Below are 15,364 nucleotides of genomic sequence, written 5' to 3'. Positions count from 1 at the left end.
AGAGGTGTTCTTTCATTTTCTCTTTTACCTCCAATCTTTCCCCTTTTAAGCTACAGGTAAAAGCTCCACCACCATTAAGGTATTAACTTATCCTATGAATTTGATTCTTTCTTTATTCTTCTGTGTTCTAAGATAGTTCTTTTTTTAGTCCATCAATTTTTGTGCTTGATACTGAGGGCTAAAGGGAAAGGATGGGATAAAACACCAAATTAAAAAAAAAAAAGCTTGGAATGCAGGCTCAAGCTGACACTGAGTATGTTCCTTCATAGTACAAATAACAACGTTATAACTATTAAATGGTGTTTTAGTAATTGTTGCATTTCTGGTTTCCATGTGCTTATTCTGCCTTTTTTTTGGCGATTCCAGGGAGTTTTGCTTGGATCCTATTGAGAAAAGGGGGGTGGGGGAGAGAAAGAAAGTGAACACGTAAGCATTTGCTCTAGGTTTTTATTTTAACAGTGACTTGCACCTGTAAGTAATCCTAGCACTTTGGGAGGCCAAGGCAGGTGGATCACTTGAGGTCAGGAGTTTGAGACCAGCCTGACCAATATGGTGAAACCCTGTCTCTACTAAAAAATACAAAAATTAGCTGGGTGTGGTGGCGCACGCCTGTAATCCCAGCTACTCAGGAGGCTGAGGCAGAATTGCTGGAATCCGGGAGACAACGTGAGCTGAGATCGTGCCACTGCACTGAGCAAGACTCTGTCTCAAAGTGTAGAAGCTGGCAATGGTTCCTACCCTTCACAGGACGCCAAAGGTCCCTTTTATCCTGGCAAAGGTGTTCTGAAGTCATTAAGGCATCACTATGGTCATTCATATCCCTCAGTGAATGTCAAGGCTACCCTCTCCACAAATGCCACATCCCATAGCAGGTGACACAAATCAGCTAACACTGGCAGTTAAGACATCAGATCTGGCCAGACACAGTGGCTCACGCCTGTACTCCCAGCACTTTGAGAGGCTGGGGCAGGAGGATCACCTGAGGTCAGGAGTTTGAGATCCGCCTGGCCAACATGGTGAAACCCTGACTCTACTAAAAATACAAAAATTAGCTGGGCATGGTGGTGGGCGACTGTAATCCCAGCTACCTGGGAGGCTGAGTGAGGCAGGAGAATTGCTTGAACCCAGGGGGCAGAGGGTTGCAGTGAGCTGAGATAGCGTACTGCACTCCAGCCTGGGTGAAAGAGCAAGACTCCATCTAAAAAAAAAAAAAAAAAAGACATCAGATCTAAAGATGAGCTATGATCATCTTTCACAAATTAGGGGTAAAACAACCAGATAAATATATATGTAAACATAAACATATATACACACACATATATATGTATTTTTTGAGACACAGTTTAGCTCTGTTGACAGGCTGGAGTGCACTGGCGTGATCTCAGCTCACTGCAACCTCTGCCTCCCGGTTCAAGTGATTCTCCTGCCTCAGCTCCTGAGGAGCTGGGATTACAGGCATGTGCTGCCACGTGCAGCTTATTTTTGTATTTTTAGTAGAGACGGGGTTTCATCATGTTGGCCAGGATAGCTTCGATCTCCTGATCTCGTGATCTGCCCACGTTGGCCTCCATATATATATATATATATATATATATCATATATATATAACATAATATATATGTTATATATCATATATATTATATGCATATTATATATAATATATATAAATAAATATACATAAGTATATATATTTATTTATATTTTTTGAGGTGAAGTTTTGCTTTTGTTTTTTATAAGACCACTGTCAGAAAATTGCTCTTAGGCCGGGCGTGGTGGCTCAAGCCTGTTATCCCACCACTTTGGGAGGCCGAGACGGGTGGATCATGAAGTCAAGAGATCAAGACCATCCTGGTCAACATAGTGAAACCCCGTCTCTACTAAAAATACAGAAAAATTAGCTGGGCATGGTGGCACGTGCCTGTAATCCCAGCTACTCAGGAGGCTGAGGCAGGAGAATTGCCTGAACCCAGGAGGCAGAGGTTGCGGTGAGCCGAGATCGCGTCATTGCACTCCAGCCTGGGTAACAAGAGCGAAACTCCGTCTCAAAAAAAAAAAAAAAAAGAAAAAAGAAAATTGCTCTTGTTGCCCAGGCTGGAGTGCAGTGACATCATCTCAGCTCACTGCAGTCTCCCCCTCCTGGGTTCAAGTGATTCTCCTGCCTCAGTCTCCTGAGTGGCTGATTACAGGCGTGTGCTTCCATGCCTGGCTAATTTTTGTATTTTCAGTAGAGATGGGGTTTCACCATGTCAGCCAGGCTGGTCTCGAACTCCTGACCTCAGGTGATCGGCTTGCAACAGCCTCCCAAATTGTTGGAATTACAGGCGTGAGCCACTGCGCTTGGCCTAGATATATATATTTATGCTAACTGTCCATCTGGCTTTAATACCAATGTGTACTTTTTTTTTTTTTTTTTTTTTTGAGACGGAGTTTCACTCTTGTTACCCAGGCTGGAATGCAATGGCGTGATCTTGGCTCACCGCAACCTCCGCCTCCTGGGTTCAGGCAATTCTCCTGCCTCAGCCTCCTGACTAGCTGGGATTACAGGCACGCGCCACCATGCCCAGCTAATTTTTTGCACCTTTAGTAGAGACGGGGTTTCACCATGTTGACCAGGATGGTCTCGATCTCTTGACCTCGTGATCCACCCGCCTCGGCCTCCCAAAGTGCTGGGATTACAGGCTTGAGCCACCGCGCCCGACCTGTGTACTTTTTAAAAAAGCAAAAAGCAGGTGAAGACCCTGGCATCAAGCTAGACCTATCTGGGTATATTCCCAATTTCCTCTTATAAAGCTGGAAAAAGCATTCATGTTTTTATGGTGTGCGAAAGGAACTCAAGGGGCACAAAGGGGATTTAACCATTTTTAAACTGTTCTTTGCCTCTTAAAGAATATCTGAAGAAAGTATGAAAAATATTAACATTTTAGGCTGGGTGGAGTGGCTCACGCCTGTAATCCCAGGACTTTGGGAGGCTGAGGTAGGTGAATCACTTGAGATCAGAAGTTCGAGACTAGCTTGTCCAATATGGTGAAACCCTGTTTCTACTAAAAATAAATTTTAAAAAAGTAGTCAGGTGTGGTAGTGCACCCCTGTAATCCCAGCTACTTGGGAGGCAGAGGCAGGTGAATCCAGGAGAATCCCTTGAACCTAGAAGGCAGAGTTTGCAGTGAGCCGACATCACGCCACTGCATTCCAGCCTGGGTGACAGTAAGACTCCGTCTCAAAAAAAAAAAAACAAAGAAAAATGTTAACATTTTAATTCAAAGTGTTAGGTTCACAGTATTGCTATGAATAATTCAAAATAAACACTGGGCACAGTGGCTCATGCCTGTAATCCCAGCACTTTGTGAGGCCAAGGTGGGAGGCCAGAAGTTTAAGCCTAGCCTGGGCAACATAGTGAGACAAAAAATAAAAAATTAGCCAGGGCATGGCACATGCCTGTAGTCCCAGGTTCTCAGGAGGTTGGGGTGGGAGGATCACTTGGGCCTGGGAGGTCAAGACTGCAATTAGCTTTCAACTTGTGCCTCTGTACTCCAACCTGGGTGACAAAGTGAGACCCTGTCTCTAAAAAGCAAAGGAAAAGAAAAGAAAAGAAAAGAAAAAAAACATTGTCCTCTAGGTATGGGGGAAAACAAAGTAAAAAGAAGAAAACAACTCTTTGATATAGGGAGCCATAAAGATGTTAATCAATATTTTATTACCTGATTTAATTATTAATTGGTTTAAAAAAATGGAAACAGGGATTTGGCAATTTTAGAAAAGACAGCTTTGATCCTTAAGTTATTTATTTACTAGAACTTTTGTTTCTGACAGGGATGTGTGTGTTTGGCTTTAAATGAATACATGTGAAAATAAATGAATGCAGGGAAGCAACCAAGAATTTTTTTTTTTTTTTTTTTTTTGAGATAAAGTGTCACTCTGTCACCCAAGCTGGAGTGTCTCAGCTCACTGCAACCTCACCTCCTGGGTTCAAGCGATTCTCCCACCTCAGTCTCTTGAGTAGCTGGGACTATAAGTGCATGCCACCACAGCTGGCTAATTTTTGTATTTTTAGTAGCGATGGGGTTTTACTGTGTTGGCCAGGCTGGTCTCGAAGTCCTGACCTCGTGATCCACCACTTTGGCCTCCCAAAGTGTTAGATTATAAGCGTAAGCCACCACACCCACCTGCAACCAAGAACATTTAAAAGCCAGTTCAAAAAGGCAGAGTAGTCTATGGTCCTTGCTACTGGAGAAGCTGTGGTGGGAGGATCACCTGAGCCCAGGAGGTCGAAACTGCACTTCAGCCTGGGTGACAGAGTGAAACCGTTTCCAAAAAATCTCACTTCTTTTTTTTCCATTGATCCTCTTGCCTCAGCCTCTCCAGTAGCTGGGATTAAAGGCACGTGCTACCATACGCAGCTAATTTTGTATTCTTAGTAGAGACAAGGCCTAGCTATGTTGCCAAGGCTGCTCTCAAACTCCTGGGCTCAAGCCATCCTCCCAAAGCATTCGCATTACAGGTGTGCATCAAAATACTTGGCCTATTGATAATTTTTAATCTAAGATAACAAAGGTCCAGAAGGCAGGGCCGAAAAAGAAAGATACAAAGGATTTTTTTTTCTTTTTACAGAAGCAGCCATAATAATTTCTAGTAAAATGAAACTATTAACTAAGGTTTTTATGAGACTTAAAATTACTTTCCTTGGATCAGCATTTTATACAAGGTACTAAAGATAACTGGGGGGAAGAAAGCATACCTCATGATGATGTGGTCTCTCAATGTACTTACTTTTCAACAATTGACTTGGTCTGATCTCGGGCGATGCCAACGTAGTAATCAATCTGGGTCTTTAAGGAAGGAAAATAGATTCAGTTGTGGCAGCATACCAGGTCACCAATTTTCCTGGAGGCATTGCTCTTTTGTCTAGTTTAACCGTTTTTGTAAACACTACTGACTAGTCTAGAAAATGGAAAATACCCAGTTTTTAAAACCTCTGGTTTTAGAATCCAAATCACACCATAAACACCCCATACTTTGTTAAATTTTTTTTTTTTTTTTTTTTTTGAGACAGAGTGTTGCTCTTGTTACCCAGGCTGGAGTGCAATGGCGCGATCTCGGCTCACCGCAACCTCCGCCTCCTGGGTTCAGGCAATTCTCCTGCCCTCAGCCTCCTGAGTAGCTGGGATTACAGGCATGCACCATCATGTCCAGCTAATTTTTTGTATTTGTAGTAGAGACGGGGTTTCACCATGTTGACCAGGATGGTCTTGATCTCTTGACCTTGTGATTCACCCGCCTCGGCCTCCCAAAGTGCTGGGATTATAGGCGTGAGCCACTGCGCCCAGCTTATTTTTTTTTTTTCTTGAGATGAAGTCTTGCTCTGTCACCCAGGTCGGAGTACAGTGGTGCAATCTCAGCTCACTGCAACCTCCACCTCCTGAGTTCAAGCAATTCTCCTGCCTCAGCCTCCTGAGTAGCTGGGACTATGAGCGTGTGCCACCATACCGGGTTAATTTTTGTATTTTTGGTAGAGATGGGGTTTCACCATGTTGGCCAGGCCAGTCTCAAACTCCTGAGCTCAAGTGATCTGCCTGCCTCAGCCCCACAAAGTGCTAGGATTACAGGTGTGAGACACTGCTCCTGGCCTTTTTGAGACAGTTTTACTCCCATCACCCAGGCTGGACCGCAATGGCACGATCTTGGCTCACTGCAACCTCTGCCTCCTGGGCTCAAGTGATTCTCCTGGCTTAGCACAGTAGCTTGAACCAGAGGTGCAGGCTACTGCACCTGGCTAATATTTTTTGTAGAGACAGAGTTTTGCCGTGTTGCCCAGGCTGGTCTTGAACTCCCAGGCTCAAGGGATCCTCCTGCCTCGGCATCCCAAAGTGCTGTGATTATAGGTATGAGCCACTGCACCTGGCCTAAGCATTTTTTCAACTTACTACTTTTGCATAGAAAATACATCCACATGATTAAAAACTCAAAAGGCATCCAAGGTATTAAAAAAAAAAAAGTTTCTCTTTCCTAGTCATCTCTCTCCTAAATATCCAGTTTCTTTTCTTGGAGGAAACTAATGCCACCAGTTTCTTATAGGCATTTTACTCACAAAATTAGATGGTAGAAATAGTTATAAAAAGACTGCTCTGAAATTCAGTGTCTCAAAAATGAACTAGAAGTAGTCATACATCAACTGGCACATCTGATTTGGAACAGATAAATGCTTACCTTGTACTTCTCATAGACAATCGGGACACTGAAAATGAGCAGTTCAGCTGTAAGACAAAATCATGGGACATGGCAAGTGTATATGAGAGACAGTCACGTCTTAAGACTCAGAGTAACATACATTTATTCTCACAAAATACAAGAAAACACAGATATTCCTAAAAGGAGAAATCCTCATTAGAGCTCCCAATTAAGGCCAGTTAGGCAGCTAATTTAAGGTAGTGTTAAAACAAAAAAACACTGCTCCAGGTATATAGGCTGTCGTCTTTGTACCACAAATAACAATTACCGCATTACCAAAATGGTTTCTGTAAACAAGATCCCCATATTTAAACCAAATCTAGACAACTGTCCTTTCTTCCAGCTGTTTTGATATTTCTTTTTTTTTTTTTTTTGAGACGGAGTTTCGCTCTTGTTACCCAGGCTGGAGTGCAATGGCACGATCTCGGCTCACCGCAACCTCCACCTCCTGGGTTCAAGTAATTCTCCTGCCTCAGCCTCCTGAGTAGCTGGGATTACAGGCACGTGCCACCATGCCCAGCTAATTTTTTGTATTTTTAGTAGAGACGGGATTTCACCATGTTGACCAGGATGGTCTTGATTTCTCGACCTTGTGATCCACCCGCCTCAGCCTCCCAAAGTGCTGGGATTACAGGCTTGAGCCACCGCGCCCAGCTTGATATTTTTAAATTTATAATTGAGACCATTTAATAAACCTGTGGCCACAAACTCCAGTTCCTCCAGTGCCTACTTCCAGATCTCTATGGGTCAAGGCTGGGCAATGCACAATGAGTGGAGCTGTGCTGGGCATTCTCTTCACTCTTATTCTTACAAACTACTTCAAAGAGCATGAGCACATTCTCCTTGTCATCTTACCAAGAATGAGAAGAGTGATTCCGTTAAAAACAGCACCAACGTAGGTCATCAGCCACATGAAGACAGCCAGCTGTGAAGGCCAATGTCAAAAGGTTAAGCAGGAATAACCATAAGGCAAAATTCACATTAACTGATGTCATTCTCCTCCAGCTAAGTAAGTAAGTCTGGATACATTTAGTGATGTGTGACATGGATAACTTCAAATGAAGGTTCCCTACTTGTGTTTTTTTTTTTTTTAATTGTTATTATTATTTTTTGAGATGGAGTTTCACTCTTGTTACCCAGGCTGGAGTGCAATGGTGCGATCTCGGCTCACCGCAACCTCCGCCTCCTGGGTTCAGGCAATTCTCCTGCCTCAGCCTCCTGAGTAGCTGGGATTACAGGCACGCGCCACCATGCCCAGCTAGTTTTTGTATTTTTAGTAGAGACGGGGTTTCACCATGTGGACCAGGATGGTCTCGATCTCTTGACCTCGTGATCCACCCGCCTTGGCCTCCCAAAGTGCTGGGATTACAGGCTTGAGCCACCGCGCCCGGCCTCCCTACTTGTGTTATACATTTGAAGGTAAGTGAGAGAATTCTGTAGTTCTCTTAGGTCCAAAGACTGAAACTGCATTGCTACCAATTACATCACCTCTGTTCTGATGTTTGTTCCCCAGCAAAAGGCTTTTTCTTTCTCTAATGACTCCTATCCCATTATAGAATGACTGAGATAAGCATATGTTCATTTCTGTCTGATAAAATCCTGTGTACTGTTTTTCCTCTGTATTATAACCCAGTCCCTGCTTTTTCTGTTTGATATTTCTTAATTTATAATTGGGACCATTTAATAAACCTGTGACCACAAACTCCACTTCTTCCAGTGCCTACTTCCAGATCTCTATGGGTCAAGACCAAAAGCTGCAGAAACAAACTAACCTTCAAGGAGTCAACCAGATCTTCTACCAGAAAGAGACGAATAATGAGTTTCAGGGCCCTGTTGACATGCACCATGGCAGCATTCATGTAGTTATGGAAAGCTTCCGAGGATAGAGTAATGTCTACGTCCAGGTAGGCTCTTCCAGAAGAAGAAACAACAGTCATACATTTGACATGGAAGATTTTGTTAACACAGTAATGACTGAGAATGTAAAATTGGTGCCCAGGGTGCATTTTAGAATCTGTAGGAGCACGAGCACTTTTTTGTTGTCGTCAGGTGGGGTGGGGACACACTATCATCCAGTGGGCAGAGGCCAAGATGCTAGATGTCTGCGTGGGACAGTCATGCACAGTAAACTGTCCTATGTTTGGTGTAACTTTTACTGCCTCATTGTATATTCATGATGGTGAATACATTTATAATTAAGAGCCCAGAACATATAAAAACAAGGTACCTTTTTTTTCCAGCAGTTTTAACATATCCTGAAATTTCTAAAACTGTATTTCGTTTATGCTAAAACTTAAGGTTTTCTTTGAAACATTTTGGAAAACCACATTTGTATTTGTAATTAAGAGCCCAGAACACACAAAAATAAGGTACTTTTTTTTTTTTTTAGCAGTTTTAATATATCCTGAAGTTTCTTATTTTGTTTATACTAAAACTTTACTGTTTTATTTTTTTAAAAATGTTTTGGAAAACCATATTTGTACTGACGATTATACAGATAGGCCCAAGTATCTTGACTTTTTTTGTGTAGTCATGTCCAAGCAATTAAATACTGACTGAAAGACAGGTCCTTTTATTATAAATAGCTATTTTATCATACCCTTATATCACAATTAGAATATATTTTTAAAAAAATTAGAAGAAACTATGTACCACTGCACTCCAACCTGAGCAACAGAGCAAGAGTCCATCTCAAAGTAAATAAATAAAATAAATAAAATTTTTTTTTTAGGCCAGACTTGATGGCTCACGCCTGTAATCCTAGCACTTTGGGAGGCAGAGGCGGGCAGATCACCTGAGGTCAGGTGTTCAAGACCAGCCTTGGCCAACATGGTGAAACCACATCTCTACAAAAATACAAAAATTAGCCAGGTATGATGGCAGACACCTGTAACCCCAGCTACTTGGGAGCCTGAGGCAGAATCACTTGAATCCGGGGGGCAGAGGTTGCAGTGAGCTGAGATTGCACCACCACACTCCAGCCTGGGCGACAAAGCCAGATTCCGTCTCAAAAAAAGAAAAAGAAATTTTTATAGATGGAGTCTTGTGATGTTGCCCAGGCTGGTCTCCAACTCCTGGCCTCAAGCAGTACTCCTGCCTTGTCTTCCCAAAGTGGTAGGATTACAGGCTTGGCAAATGAAACACTTTATAAGTCTGCAACACTATCAAGCAAAAGAAGGGGGTAAAAAAAACCCACTAAGACACCAGAGCTTATTGCAAAATAGTAAAATTTATCCACTCATTCAACAATATTGACTTGTTAAAACTCATCTGTGGCTCACACCTGTAATCCCCAGTACTTTGGGAGGCTGAGGCGGGAGGATCATTGAGCCCAGGAATTTGAGACCAGCCTGGACAACATAGTAAAACTCCATCTCTAACAAAAAATAAAAAAAAATAGCTGGGTATGGTAGTGCATGCCTGTAGTCCCAGCTACCTGGGGTGGGGTGGTGGGTTGAGGGAGGAGAATCGCTTGAGCTCCGAAGTTCAAGGCTGCATTACAGCCTGGGCAACAGAGCGAGACCTTGACTTAAAAAAGAACAGACAGCCAGGTGCAGCGGCTCATGCCTGTGATTGCAGCACTTTGGGAGGCTGAAGTGTAAGGATCACCTGAGCCCAGGAATTAGTGACCAGCCCAGGCAACAGCAAGATGCTGTCTCTAAATAAAGAAAATAAAAAGAAAAAAAACAAAAAACACAATTTGCATGTATTACTGTTTTTCGAGATGGAGGGAGTGCAGTGGTGGGATCTCGGCTCATTGCAACCTTTGCCCTCTGGGTTCAAGTGATTCTCCTGCCTCAGCCTCTTGAGTGGCTGGGAATCCAAGCCCCCACCACCATGCCTGGCTAATTTTTATACATATATATGCATATATATATATATATATATATATATATATATTTTTTTTTTTTTTCCCGAGACGAAGTCTTGCTCTGTCACCAGGCTGGAGTGCAGTGGTGATCTCAGCTCACTGCAACCTCCGCCTCCTGGACTCAAGTGATTCTCCTGCCTCAGCCTCCAGAGTAGCTGGGATTACAGGTGCCATCACACCCAGGTAATTTTTTTATTTTTAGTAAAGACAGGGTTTCACCATCTTGGCCAGGATGGTCTCGATCTCTTGACTTCGTGATCCACCTGCCTTGGCCTCCGAAAGTGCTGGGATTACAGGCGTGAGCCACCACAGCTGGTCTATTTTTGTATTTTTAGTAGAGACAAGGTTTCACCAGGTTGGCCAGGCTAGTCTTGAACTCCTGACCTAAAGTGATCTGCCCAACTCAGCCTCCCAAACTGCTGGGATTACAGGTGTAAGCCACCCCGCCCAAACTACAATAACATTTTTAATGCCACATATAGTTGTAAATTATTCCTTCTATTTCCACCAAGAGAAAATACAAGCAACATAGGTGCGGCCAGAAAACTATTCTTTTGTAGTCCTGAGAGGTCTCCTTCTCTATGAAAAAGCAACTTTTTAAAAACTATCTATAACTCAATCAGGACAGTTGCAGGTGGGCAAAAAACAAAAAACAACAAAAAAACTGTCATTTGCTCATGTTAAGGTCAACATTGTTTATGGGGTTAAGATTTTCAAGAGGAAAGTGTGAAGAAAACATTTGTTAAAGTTATAGCACAATCAGAAAAGCTAGAAATTGTATACTAGAAATGTAGTCAGAGAATCTTCTGACTTCACTAAGACTAGTATTAAGAAAACTAGTAAGAGATAAGGGGATATCAGTAATAAACCAAGAGTGAAAACACTGAGTCCTGATATTACCAACAGCACACACTCAACATCAAGAGTCAAAGCCGCCGGGCGCGGTGGCTCAAGCCTGTAATCCCAGCACTTTGGGAGGCCGAGGTGGGTGGATCACGAGGTCAAGAGATCGAGACCATCCTGGTCAACATGGTGAAACCCCGTCTCTACTAAAAATACTAAAAAAATTAGCTGGGCATGGTGGCGTGTGCCTGTAATCCCAGCTACTCAGGAGGCTGAGGCAGGAGAATTGCCTGAACCCAGGAGGCGGAGGTTGCGGTGAGCTGAGATCACGCCATTGCACTCCAGCCTGGGCAACAAGAGCGAAACTCCGTCTCAAAAAAAAAAAAAAAAAAAAAGATTCAAAGCCATTTCAAGCCTTACTTATGTGGGGGTTTAAACATGCACTTCAGGCCAGGCAGGGTGGCTCATGCCTATAATCCCAGCACTTTGGGAGGCCGAGGCGGGTGGATCATGAGGTCAAGAGATCGAGACCATCCTGGCCAACATGGTGAAACCCCGCCTTTACTAAAAATACAAAAATTAGCTGGGCGTGGTGGCGCTCGCCTGTAGTCGCAGCTACTAGGGAGGCTGAGGCAGGAGAATTGCTTGAACCCAGGCGGGGAAGGTTGCAGTGAGCCAAGATCACATCACTGCACTCCAGCCCAGCAACAGAGTGAGACTCTGTCTACAAACAAAAAAAATTAAAAAATAAATAAAACCATGCACTCAGGACCCCATCTAACTGAGCACTGCTCTACGTGCTCTGCTTTCCCTGCCCTGCTCAAGAATTTAGAGTCCTCTATGAAGGACTCCCTTCAAGGACTCCCTCTTTGAACTTTAAGTATGAGCCTTTAATTTGTCAAAAAGTTCTTGGCTCCTAACTTGGCCACTTCTTAAGGTGATTTCAAGGTTTCCAGGGCATGCTTCATGCCACCAATCAGCCGCATTAGGCCCCATAATTCTTGATTTTTAGTCAGGTCTGAGTTTTATACCTATTGGTCTCAGTGAACCCTTCCACTAAAATGTAGACTGTTGCTTTTAAGACTTCAACTCACTTGAATGGATGGCCTTCTTCTGACTTCTGTACAGCTTGGATGACAGACTTGTAGACCCTGAAGCTGATGGTGACAGAGAGAAGAGCCAGGATGAGGTAAGAAACCACACTGATGACACTGAAAGCTGCCAGGGAAAGCAGCATGATCAGCGTGGTGCCAAAGACAAACCCAGTCTTCTTCACATCTCGCCAGAAAATCAGATCGTGCACTGACAAAAGAAAAGGAAATATAAGTTATAAGAAAACCCAGAGCCACTATGTCTTGCATACCCATGGAGCCTCACATTAGCACAGAAATACAGCTATGCCCCACTTCAAGAGAATCTGGTTTTGTTTTTTTAAAAAGATGGGATCTCACTATGTTGCCCAGGCTGGCCCGGAACTCTGGGCTCAAGTAATCCTCCTGCCTCCTCCTGAGTAGCTGAGACTACAGGTGTGTGACACTGTACCTAGCTCTAAGAGAATCTTATAAATGAAAATCAAATTATGTCAGGGGTGATGACTCACGTGGCAAAAGGTTCTTCTGCTATACCAATTAGGTTTCAGAATAGGTTTCTAAAAACTTAACAGCTTATTTCAGCTATGGAAGTATATTAGGATAAAGTGTCATTTAAGTTAAATATTTTGCTGGGTGCAGTGGTTCATGCCTGTAATCCCAGCAATTTAGGAGGCTGAGGCGGGGAGATGACCTGAGGTTGGGAGTTCAACCCCGTCTCTCTACTAAAAATACAAAATTACCCAGGTGTGGTGGTGCATGCCTGTAATCCCAGCTTCTCGGGAAGCTGAGGCAGGAGAATCACTTGAACCTGGGAAGCAGAGGTTGTGGTGAGCCGAGACCATGCCATTGCACTCCAGCCTGGGCAATATGAGCAAAATGCTGTCTCAAAAAAAAAAAAGCTGGTAGGGGTGCAGGCGGGGATGGGCATGGTGGCTCACACCTGTAATCCCAGCACTTTGGGAGGTTAAGGCAGCTGCATCACGAGGTCAGGAGATTGAGACTATCCTGGCTAACATGGTGAAACCCCGTCTCTACTAAAAATACAAAAATTAGCTGGGTGTGGTGGTGCGCGCCTGTAGTCCCAACTACTGGGGGCGGCTGAGACAGAAGAATTGCTTGAACCCAGGAGGCAGAGGCTGCAGTGAACTGAGATTGCACCACTGCACTCCAGCCTTGGTGATAGAGTGAGACTCCGTCTTGGAAAAAAAAAAAATTTTTTTTGGCAGAAAGGATGATAAAGCAGGTGTGGCAAAATCTTGCTGTTAACTAAATTAAGCAAACCATGCCTATACGTTAGTTGGGTGAACAGACTATAAAACCAAAGCTAACTTTGGCCCCGGAGTAGAAATTGGGGCAGGGGCAAACAAAGTGGTTAATAAAAATAGACCAAACTCTGTTAGTGCTAATTACACAGAAACACCAGTCTCCACGTTAATCTGAAAAGAATTCAGGAAGGTTTATGGATAGGGGACCATATAATTATCCAAGCCACAATACCCCCTCTCCTCCCCTTTTTGAGACAGGGTCTCTCACTCTGTCACAAGGGTTAGAGTGAAGTGGGACTATGATTGCTCACTGTAGCCTTTAAACCTGGGTTCAACAAACTTCCTACCTCAGCCTCCAAGTAGCTGGAACTACAGGTATGTGCCACTATGTCCAGGTACATTTTTTCTTTTTTGTAGAGACAGGGTCTCAGTATGTTGCCCAGGCTAGTCTTGAACTCCTGGCTTCAAGCAATCCACCTGCCTTGGCCTCCCCCAGTGCTTCGATTATAGGCGTGAGCCACCATGCCTGTATAAGAGGCAGTACTCTAAAAGTGAGTGGGGGTCGGGCACAGTGGCTCATGCTTGTAACCCCAGGACTTTGGGAGGCCAAGGCGGGCGGACCTGGCCAACATGGCAAAAACTCTGTCTCTACTGAAAATACAAAAATTAACTGGGCATGGTGGTGCATGTCTGTAGTCCCAGCTAATCGGAAGGCTGAGGTGGGAGAATCGCTTGAACCCGGGAGGCAGAGGTTGCAGTGAGCCCACATCACAGCATTGCACTCCAGCCTGGGTGACAGAGCAGAGCAAAACTCTGTCTCAAAAACAACGCCAACAACAAAGGGAGTGGGGCTGGCTGAGCGTGGTGGCTCACGCCTGCAATCCCAACACATCGGGAGGCCAAGGTGGGTGGATCACTTGAGGCCAGGAGCTCAAGACCAGCCTGGCCAACATGGTGAGAGACACCTGTCTCTACTAAAAATATAAAAAATAGCTGGGCACAGTGACACATGCTTTCAATCCCAGCTACTTGGGAGGCTGAGGCATGAGAAATCACTTGAATCTGGGAGGTGGAGGTTGTAGTGAGCCGAGATTGGGCCACTGCACTCCAGCCTGGGCGACAGAATAAGATACTGTTTCAAAAAAAATGTGAGTGGGGCACTATTAATAATTATGTCAGGAAATGGGTTTAAGTACAAGTATTTAGATTGTCCCAGGCTGGATGGATGTCCTGAACCGTAAGATCCAGTTGCCCAGGATGGTCCTGGTTTAAAGACACCTCGAAATCTCTGAGTGGTAGCTGCTGGCAATCACCTCCAATCTAGCAATGACATTACTTTTTTTTGGAGACAGAGTCAGGGTTTCACCATATTGGCCAGGCTGGTATCAACTCTTGACCTAAAGTGATCTGCCCGCTTTGGCTTCTTAAAATGTTGGGATTACAGGCTTTAGCCACTGCGCCTGGCCGATATTATCTTTTGCATTTCAGTCTTCCAAGGCTAACTTCACCACAAATAGCTAGAGGACTTTGCTACCAGCCACTCTCTGCTCTCAAGACAGAGCAAGGACTTTGGAGTTGGAGAGACATGGGTTTGAGTCCTGGTAATTTCTCACCATATCACTTTAACCTTTCCAAGCCTCCATTTCCTCATCTGAAAAATGAAGAAAATAAAATCTACTTCCTAGAGTTGTTTTAAGGAATACAGAAGGCTAAGACATTGTAAATGACATGCAGTAAATACTTTAATCCAAATAAGGTTAGCTCAAAAGACTGTGATTTGGGATAAAATGAACCTGGGTATGATTCAAGTTGACTTGAGAGTACCCAGTTCTTTGCCACATTCAGCTACACAACTCTCTTCTGAAACCATTTATTTGAAGACTAACCTTCCTAGAGCCAAAGAACCTTAACTTGAAACCAATAAAACACTATAAAAATATACTGATTGTACATAAGAAGTAATCACTGATTCAAAGAGTCTGGCAAGGGATGCAACTTTCTAGGAGAAAGAAAAGCTATTGTGACTTCTGATGGGAACCCAGGAGTCCCAGATAGTGATGCTGCAAAGG

At 43.8% G+C, this 15,364-nt stretch overlaps 1 protein-coding gene across 4 annotated transcripts in view; it reads right to left on the bottom strand.

The window, feature by feature from the left end:
- Positions 1 to 253: 253 nt before the first annotated feature.
- Positions 254 to 15,364, bottom strand: part of RTN3 (reticulon 3) — a 77,004-nt gene continuing 61,893 nt past the window's right edge. For all 4 annotated transcript variants that reach the window (XM_074401622.1, XM_039470675.2, XM_074401621.1 and 1 more), the window contains 6 exons: positions 12,034 to 12,241; positions 7,998 to 8,136; positions 7,081 to 7,150; positions 6,205 to 6,251; positions 4,768 to 4,826; positions 254 to 383 (listed from right to left, as the gene is read on the bottom strand). In XM_074401622.1, the coding sequence (XP_074257723.1) occupies positions 338 to 383; positions 4,768 to 4,826; positions 6,205 to 6,251; positions 7,081 to 7,150; positions 7,998 to 8,136; positions 12,034 to 12,241 (569 nt within the window). In that variant the 3' untranslated portion in view covers positions 254 to 337. The remainder of the gene's footprint in view (positions 384 to 4,767; positions 4,827 to 6,204; positions 6,252 to 7,080; positions 7,151 to 7,997; positions 8,137 to 12,033; positions 12,242 to 15,364) is intronic.

Source organism: Saimiri boliviensis, chromosome 6 (assembly GCF_048565385.1).
Source record: "Saimiri boliviensis isolate mSaiBol1 chromosome 6, mSaiBol1.pri, whole genome shotgun sequence".
NCBI lineage: Eukaryota > Metazoa > Chordata > Mammalia > Primates > Cebidae > Saimiri > Saimiri boliviensis.
Note: the sequence above shows the minus strand (reverse complement) of the source record. Positions and strands in the feature narration are given on the sequence as shown.